The sequence below is a fragment of the Frankliniella occidentalis genome, unplaced genomic scaffold (genome assembly GCF_000697945.3).
Source record: "Frankliniella occidentalis isolate FOCC.00 unplaced genomic scaffold, Focc_3.1 Scaffold30, whole genome shotgun sequence".
Taxonomy (NCBI): Eukaryota; Metazoa; Arthropoda; class Insecta; order Thysanoptera; family Thripidae; genus Frankliniella; species Frankliniella occidentalis.
This window is the reverse complement of record NW_026267160.1, coordinates 1,017,790-1,027,035: the sequence shown is the minus strand read 5'-3', so window position 1 is coordinate 1,027,035 and position 9,246 is coordinate 1,017,790. Positions and strand designations below refer to the sequence as shown.

Below are 9,246 nucleotides of genomic sequence, written 5' to 3'. Positions count from 1 at the left end.
CCCTTTTTGAGGGGGGGGGTTGTACACTGATTCTTTTGAGTGAAGGACCCCCTGGACGAAACATCCTATCCTTCCACCGATGGGAGAATTCTAAATTCCTTCCGTCTGTTCCCCGTCTACCTGTCGTAGTCGTCGAAGATCACGGGGGCGGCCGTGGTGTTGAAGGCCGCCAGGCAGCCGTCCACCGACACGGGCTTCCTCGGGAAGCGCAGCCGGCCGAGGGCGATCTCGCGCGCGGCGCCGAACACCAGGGTGGCCGTGAACATGGCGGAGCTGACGGCGCCGCACAGCGCGCTCCGGGTGTCGCACCAGGGTATGAACAGGCCCACGATGAACAGCGTGAACAGCGGCCCCGTGGACACCGCCGCCATGCTGGACGACAGCTGTGAACAGCGGCGGAAGCATATATGTCACCGGGCCACAGGCGGTGTGCCATGCCAGGCACGGCGTTTGAGCGATCATCGATTGTTACCTGCATCACCATGCCGAGTTTCTCCACCACGAAGACGAGGCCCACGGTGATGACCCCCAGCACCACGACCACCCCGCGCATGATCCACGCCGCGTGGCGCTCGCTGGGCTCGTATCCCCCAAACCCGCGCACCTATTGCGACCGAAGAAAGGGCATCGACAGTCAGAGCGATGCCAAATACCGCACCGTTCAATCCTTATGAACAAATTAGTTTTACGGACTCTTACGTGAGTTATTTTTTCCCCTCACAATGACTCATCGTGGCTTGTTGAATATAATCAAAAAAATAATGATGTTTTTGATTATTTTATTTCCTTACCCAGTCTTCAATGATGACGGCCGACATGGAGTTCAGGGATGTGGACATGGAGCTGAGGGCGGCGCTGAACACGCCCGAGATGAACAGCCCGGCTAGACCGGGTACGTCTCTAAGGGTCTCCATGACGAACAACGGCAGTAGCTGGTCTTCCCTGGACACCATCTGCAATAGCCAAGGCAGTAGGGAATCGTGAAAACGCTCTGGCAACAAGAAACGGGGTTCATTTGTCGTTGACTACAAGGGTAAGGGATCGCACTCATACCACAAGACTTTTAGGAAGGGGATCGAAATATTATGGGATCCTAAAAGGACAAGGGCGGTCAATGGGGTCTTGGAGTCCATAAGGACCCCGTGATATTTCTACCCCGGGGTACAAATATCAATGGATCATTCCCTCAAAAAAAGACTCCAACGGTAGTGTCCTGATCCTTTTTGCGACGGGATCCCTACCCCATGATATTTGTACCCCCTCCCGAGGACACGTCGCATGTGACGCACACAGGGGTAAGTGTAGGACCTTCGCGTGGACGGGGTCGCAGTCGTGGTAGTAGGCGGAGATGATGAGCCCCGCCAGGCAGGAGGTGATGAAGAAGGTGCAGATGCCGGCGATGAAGATCCACATGGCGGTGATGGCCTTGCGGTTCGAGGACAGCGAGAGGTAGCGCTGGATCATGGACTGGCCGAGCCCGGCGTGGGCGCAGTGCCCGATGAACGCGCCCACCATCATCGTGAAGAGCGTGTGCCTCGTGGTCAAGTCCAGGGTCACGCTGGAACAACGCATTCGACCATTGGTGGGTGATGCGGACCTCATCCAGTTATTTGCACGCACATCCATTATGAGTATTATTCCAGTCCAACGAAGTCAATCACTTACACGGGTGGCTCGATGCGGCCAGAGGCCACGCCGCGCTCCCACACGACGCCAAGGCCCCCCACTTTGAGAATCCCCACCACCATGACCATCACGACGCACACGTACATGGACACGGCCTGCACAGCGTCGGTCCACACCACCGCCTTGATGCCGCCCTGGAGACGGGAAACACTCAATTTACCACTCACTCTTCATTCTGAAAGAGTGGCCCGTTGTCCGCGCGCACTTACCACAGTGGTGTAGTAGATGCAGACGACACACACCACAGGCGTCACCCAGTGAATGTTCACCTGCGCCACTGTAAGCAGAGGGCAGGTAACGGTCGGGTGGTCGGAAACCTTAAGAATGGGGAACACATTTTAACGTTTTCGCATTATTTGCACCTTGTTCGTAAGCCATGGCAGGGACGAAAATCACGACGGGTAACCAGCACATCTGCAAACAAATCAGCAAATCTACAACAAATCACCAAAGGGAAGGTGGGGCAAATTGGGACGGATTTTTTTCTTTTTGCTCTAGGTTGGTGACCTTCCACGTTAGAATACGTTGCCTTGCCTATCACATCCCATAGCGTCCAGATTTTTTCTCTCGTACTCTTTGGCTGTTAAGAGATTTTTCAAAAAAGGTGTCACCTGTCCCACTGTGCCCAGGAACATGGCACATTGGGTCACCATAAGAATTCATGGGATGGGGCACACTGGGGCAGTTGGCGCGCTTTCCTGTGAAATGTTACTACATACATACCACCTTGCTGTCTAGAACTCTAAATAGAATTTAACAAGAGAGTCGTGATGAAAGTGCCCCACTGTCCACGGGAGGTGTGGTGGATATCTGCATGCAGTATGTCCTCCCGGACAGCCTCTGCAGGTGTCCCCGCGACAAACGTCTCACGAGGGGAGCGCCTGCTACGCGCTGGGTAGGCCAGCCCGCCAGGCAGCTGCGTCAGTGCGGCGGCCCGCCCAGAGCGCGCAGGTGCACGGCCAGGAGGACGTTTATCACGTTACCTTCGCGTCACCTCGGGGAATGGTTTGTTTATTGTGGGCGCGCCTTAACTCGTGCACTAATGTCACCGCCGAAAACGTACGTACATTGCCGAAAACGAAGAGACATGACGCCAGCAGGCGGACGTTGTTGTTGAACCTTCGGGAGAAGTACTACACAGACAGAAGTACGTGTTAGTATGAAATACTTGCACTGTTAAAACCTTACGAAGGAAAACGCCAGCTCCTTCGTAGGTGCGATGAATTATTTGGGAGCTTCGTAGGTAGAAATTTTTTCGTGGGTACGAAGGATTTGGCATTTTGCCTCGTAAGGTTTTAACTGTGCAAGCAGAGTCCATAGCGTGACTTGGTAAATGAGGGCCGTTTTTTTTTTAAACTTACGCCGTACAGCGAGATCCCCGCCAGGTCGCGGAACACGGGCAGCAGCTGGCTCGCGAAGAAGAAGCCCATGAAGGGCAGCGACAGCATCTTGTACATCACCTGCATGCCGTACACGTACGTCTCGGCCGGGTAGCCGAGGAGCGTGATGCCCGAAATGTAGCTGACAGACCGGTCGACGGGTTAGAGCTTACCATACATTGCGCAATGTGACGACAATATATTTTTGCATCGTCAGTAACAAATGTGTATAGGGGTCGGAAACCCTGGAAAGTTTCCGGGAAATTTCCGAAAAAACGGCAAATTTCTGGAAAAAACAAAAAAAATTCCCAGATCCTAGATGTTTCCCGATTTTTTCTGGAAATTTTCGGAAATTTTCCGTAAATTTACAACCCTAAATGTGTACATCGTCTTTACTCAGATGAGCTAGGTACCTAGCGATGAGGGACAGGGCGACGGGTATGGTGCCCATGGTACGCCCTCCCACCAGATACTCGGCGGCCGACATGTTGCCTCCGGGGGAGCAGTACGCGAAGTACACTCCGATCAGTGTGGAGATGGCCAGCATGAAGACGAACACCGCCTGGTCCACCCAACCCAGGGTCATGGTCTCCATGGCGCTGCCTAAAAGAGAATGGTGCTCAAGTTATATCTTAAGCCTTTTTTCGTTCAAGTGTGCAAAATCTAGAACCAAGCTCAGTCTTTGTTTTCCTCAAAGGTGAGGAGGCACCCGGCCAGCGCGCCTGCCAGACTGGGGATAGGCAACCACTCTACTCCTGTGCCCTTGCGTTGCCTAACTCCCAGGCTGCGTAGCGCCGCATAAGCTGGAAAAATTCCGTCGACAGCAGACATCTCCAAATATGCGAAAAATCGCAACTCTTAACGCGTGTATAAAAAATATTTAAGGCGGTGATTTTTCCACTGCCAAAGCCGCATTGACCAGAAATAACTTTCACCTCAGATAACAAGCTCTCGGGCAAAAAAGAAATGTATGCGATTAGGGATCGATCGGCACCTACAGGAGATACCGAGGCTTCCAGGTTATCGCACTCGCTGCCCTACTACTTTAAACCCCTTTACCAGTCACAACTTTCCATGAAATAAAGTTTAATTAAAGCTGAGCTTGTTGAAGATTTTCTGACAGGGCGTGGGCGTGAGAGGCTAACATTTTTCGTGGTTATTCTTCGTGGATTCTTTTTTATCCGAGCTTTTATCCCATTTTGCATAAATTACAAAATGAATAAACCGAATCATGTTTTATTGTACAATAAAATAGAGAACGTTAACTACAGTGCTGCAACACAGTTCGACGTTCAACTACAAAGTCACTCGAGTAGGCCATTCCACGCACATTCGAATAACTTTTTGGTCGTCCATGGTCATCAGAACGTAACCAGAACATATCGGAAACGTATGTATTTTTAGTCATAACAATTAACTCCTTGAGACGGGTCAACACCCATTGACCCGGTAAAATGTTACTTCCCTGCGACAGGTTCACATTGTGGACCCCTCCTAAAAGCGCCCTTTCACTTCCATTAGTGGGTCCTCTGATGAAAATTAAGGTCCCTAAATTCAGTGAGGGTCGCCTGTGGGGGAGGAGAAGGGGGGAGGGGTCAAAAAACACTAAACTCCTTCGCAGCACGAGTATGTCTGTTTGCGCATAACTGGTTGAGTGCACACACAATTTGGTAAGTGATTCTTCAATGAACCCTTACAAAATTTTCAGAAAAAAAAACAACAACAAAGAGTTTGAACGAGTCATTGGCGAACTGACTTATTGCCCTTATTGCAAACAATTAAAAGGAGAAAGTGTGGGTGGGGTTGATGGGGTAGGGGGATAAGGTCGTAAAACATACCTTTTTGTTTTTAAGCTGCACAGTACGCTACGGCCGTGCGGCCTACGCCTACGTGACAACGGTAAACTCTGCGGGACGCTCGACAGACCCAGCAGTCAGGGAAGAAACTACAGCGAAAGGCACCAGAGTGGGGGTGGGGAAGAGCTGGGGTCGAGATCAGGAAAGCAGAGCAAAGCAAGGTGGAAAAAACGATTAAGAAGTTGATAAGAGATTGAGAGAACCGGGCGGGCGAAAGACGTGGTGAAAACGGGAAGCAAGGAGAGAAGTGCATCTCCAGAAAACCAGCAGAAAGAAAAATAAGAATCGGCCGAGTGATAACAAGTTGCACGAAAATTCCCAGCAAGAAAAATCGGCAGACAATGAAGACGTGCAATGTGCACATCGGCGTGTGATCATGATAATTGGATTATTCACTCGACCTGACAGAATACAAAAAATCACTTTTCATCAACCCCCTTCCCCCTCCCAAAAGGCCTCATGTGATTCAAGCACGGCCCCTTCCTTCAAAAACCCGCGCGGACTCAGGAGAGTAAATACCGAGGCGGGTGTCTGCAGTGCCTGTTTACTTAGGCTATTGCTTCACCCCATTGTGTTTGCAGGAGATACGGGAGGAACTACTACTACTTCCGCGACATTTTGGCCGAGTGCAGTATCCAAATACTCTGGTGAGGAGCTCTCTCCGTAAGACAGCTTCACCACGTGGACGTGGCCTTCGTAGTGGACCGCCCCGAACCGCAAACGCCGTTGAGGATACAACAGTGGTGCCAGACGAACAGAGGGGTGGAGGGGGGGGGGGGTACAATCTCAACTTCACCTCTTCGGCAAGCAGGAGGCAACTCACGAAATAGCTTCAGCGGTGTGCCTCGTATTCAGTCGTAGCGAGATGTAGCGAGGGGAAATAAATGCGTCAATTTTTCTTTCCCCGCGCCGCTCTAGACCTTTTTGGTACACAGACGTTTGGGCCAACCCATCTAAAACTACAACTCTAGACTTTGTTGCAGATACTGGTGTCAACATAAATTAGATTCAATTTTCGCCCGATGATTTTAATCAATCAAGTTGTGAGTGGGTTGTCGACCCGCCGATTGCAACCGTAACTGAACTGACCTGCGACACCATTAAGTCGGAACCGATAATCGCCGTCCTATCGTTATCGCCCCGTGCGTTCCAACGAACAAGTACTCTGTGCTTCGGCTCCACAGACCTCAACAGAAATGACAGAATTACACTATCCCATGGGTATCTGGACAAGACCAGAAAGAATAAATCGGATACCTGCCGAGTATGAATGGATCATTCCATTTATTTAATTAACATGTTAAGTCGATTACACCCCATTTCCTTCCTTACTTTTGACCAGCTATAATGTTATGTTCAATAGATGTGACAAGTCCATCTCCTAATATGTAGAAATCTTCTATGAGGGCCTCTTGGTTGAGATGGAGTTGAGAGGAGTTCATATTATTTCTCTTAAGTTCCCGACCATTGATGTGAGTGACCTATTAGAGGATGTAAAAAACCCATATAAATTAACAAAATTGTAAAAAGAGAACCCCTGTAGAAATTGTTGTAAGATATAGCTGCATTACCTTGAATTCCTTAGGTTCAGTGGATTGTGGTTTCCATACAACTCCTATTACACTGCCACCATATACATCGTGAAAGAATAGGGCATAGTCACTATAAGCATCCTGCATGTGGAGAGAGTATGATAACAGAGAAAGCATTAGAAAACAATTACATGCAATGTTACAATGCAATGTTTAGCAGTAAAAATATATTCATACCTCCAACTCTTGCAGATAACACTGAATAGGATTATAGCCTGTGACGGGTATTTTTTCATCTTTTGATTTAGTGTATGGTGCCAGTGATTGCAAATTTTCATTTACTTTAGCATCAATCCATTGTGACCTCCGCGGATTCATATGTGGTTGTAAATGAATCAAAAGATTATATGAATCTACTGACGGCCGAAATACTTTCTGCAGAAAGTAAAATTATGTAAATAACAACATGGAGGTTTCCAATATCTAAAGCCATATTGTCAGATCTTACCTTCCACATATCAGTATGAAGGGGTGTTTCAGTTAAATAACACCCCTCAAGAACCTTCAAAGACTGGGAAGCAAGGATAGCAACTCGAGCTAAAATTGTTAGGCTGGGTGCTTCTTTTGTCCATAGAGAATTTTCTGTATCAGACGGAGTGGCAATGAACATTGCAGGCAACTGAATACGATCTGACGTAAATCTTCTTTCAATATCCAATATATCATCTCCTGTACAAGAAAATTAATACAAACAGGCAAAATATAAAATTACCCTTTGTTCATAAAGTCGGTAACTTTTGTATAGGGTCATTTACTCACTTTTCAATTCATTATTGAAATTTAGTACTAAAGGTTCCAAATGCCAATTTGTTCTGGACAATAGGTGTAGAAATCTTAAAAATGCAATTTGTGGTTGGGCAGGGGGGGAAAACGGCGCAGGATTCAGGAATACACTGGCCATTAGCAATTCAACAGCCTCCTCTGGAAAGTGAGACCATCGTATCATGTGTGAGGCAACCCATCTTTTAGCTATACAAGTTGCAGGACCAAATGCAGGCTGAAGTTGATGAAGTCTGCAACAAAAACATTTTCATTTCAAATCATGCAATTTAGATTAAGATACTTATAGATTAGACTAAGAATCTTACCCATGCAGATAGCTAGTTAGTTTAGGTAGGTGATTTGTTTCTCTTTCCAGGCTTCGGGCCTCTTTACAGTCAACTGATTTGATCATTCCATCAGGCATTGTACATTGACGAAGTAATGCAGGTTCACGCTGATATGCAATTCTCAATCGGAAAACAAATCCATCTTTCATAACATCAACATGGTTCTGAAATGCTTGAGTTGTGAGTCCACATTGAGTTCTGAGGCACTCTGCTACCTTGATACTGAATGCAGCTCGGACTCTTCGCACAGCTTGAGCGTCATCTGGCCATTTGCCACTCAAAGCAAGCTGAAGAACAACTAAGATAGATAAAAAGAAATGATTTATAGCACCAGATTACAAGCCTTGATACATGTATAATAATTTATTTAAACTTACCTTCAACAGGAGGTATCCAAGCAGGTGCCATGGTACTCCTGTGTCCAGTTCTAAGAAGAGCACAATTTTCCCCAGGTTTTGTAAGTTTCTTCCCTGCTTGATGGACTGTTGAAAGCGGAGGGAAAACATCAGCATACCGGCAAACAGGACTTGAACCTTGAACACCACTAATATCTAGAGGTAGATCAGCCAAGCCGCGGAGTTGGGATGACAGACGATCTAAGGCAGCTAAAACTGCTAGTGATGCCTCTTCTCCTGAACCATAAGAAAATGATGAAGGCTTCACCTGAAAATATTATGTTTTAGTAAAATTTTAAAAATGGGCAACAGTTTACTTTGAATTTTAACAAAATCACTTTAATGTCTACCTGAGAAAGAGCTAAGATTTCTTCCATTTGATCAGCTAGGTAAACAACTGATTTAGAGGGATTCAAGCTTAATTTATTCTGAAGGATGTAATCAGTGATAATGCGATTGACAATTCTTCTATGAGAAAAAGTAACACTCTGTTCTGATAGCCACACCACTGCTTCAGATATACTTCCATCCTGAAACCTACGAAGCTCGGATTTTTCTCCCCAAAATTTTCTAAAATCATTCGCCTGCCAAAACCAAGAAAAATGAAACTCCATTAAATTCTCCATTAAAAGTAAGGTAGATATCTGCACAAATAAGATCTTATTACCTCCGGTGTATCAGCAGGAGGGCCTTTGTCTACAATGCTGTAAGCATGCTCAGAGTCTAAGTTCATGCCAATCAAAAGTGGTCCAGAAAATTGGGCAGGAGCTTCTGTTACTTTCCAGGACGCCCTTTTAGGCATGTGAACTCCAAATTCAGAAACTCTTTTGCCCAAACCCTTTTGCAAGTTCTTCAATAGAAGGGTTTTGGACAGATAAGTAGGGAATTGCATTTTGTCAAGTTTTTCTTCATTGGATGCAACAGTGTCATTCATTTTCTGAAGGGATTCCATGTCAAAGAGACTGCAATCAAAATTTATCAAAAGTTAATGTTTGATGTTGATACTATTTTATTTATTTATTTTTCAAATTGATGAGTTGGTATTTATGGGAGGATTAAGGAATACCCATAATACACACCAGAGAACATGGTCATAACGTCGATAAAAAGGTGCTGGTTTCATGAACAGAACCTGGAAACTATTAATGGAAGGATCGTCCAGACTTTGAATGGCCAGAGTACTTTCTTTTTTTACCTAAATGGAGGAATAGTAGAGGTAATTAAATATT

The 9,246-nt window shown here is 46.5% G+C and overlaps 2 protein-coding genes across 2 annotated transcripts; both read right to left on the bottom strand.

Annotated features, from left to right (window-relative positions):
• Window positions 1-89: 89 nt before the first annotated feature.
• On the bottom strand, window positions 90-5,178 carry LOC113208195 (sodium-coupled monocarboxylate transporter 1-like). The gene is made up of 11 exons (XM_052265756.1): window positions 4,904-5,178; window positions 3,479-3,668; window positions 3,048-3,207; window positions 2,754-2,819; window positions 2,049-2,100; window positions 1,896-1,963; window positions 1,666-1,820; window positions 1,309-1,558; window positions 792-953; window positions 473-604; window positions 90-383 (listed from the first exon to the last, which is right to left on the bottom strand). The coding sequence occupies exons 2-11, from the start codon at window positions 3,658-3,660 to the stop codon at window positions 117-119; spliced, it is 1,494 nt and encodes a 497-aa protein (XP_052121716.1). The 5' UTR covers window positions 3,661-3,668; window positions 4,904-5,178; the 3' UTR covers window positions 90-116.
• Window positions 5,179-6,186: 1,008 nt separating this feature from the next.
• On the bottom strand, window positions 6,187-9,246 carry LOC113208197 (nucleolar protein 6). The gene is made up of 10 exons (XM_052265755.1): window positions 9,097-9,246; window positions 8,685-8,979; window positions 8,368-8,601; window positions 8,000-8,285; window positions 7,602-7,920; window positions 7,273-7,526; window positions 6,962-7,182; window positions 6,691-6,888; window positions 6,493-6,594; window positions 6,187-6,402 (listed from the first exon to the last, which is right to left on the bottom strand). The coding sequence occupies exons 1-10, from the start codon at window positions 9,138-9,140 to the stop codon at window positions 6,250-6,252; spliced, it is 2,106 nt and encodes a 701-aa protein (XP_052121715.1). The 5' UTR covers window positions 9,141-9,246; the 3' UTR covers window positions 6,187-6,249.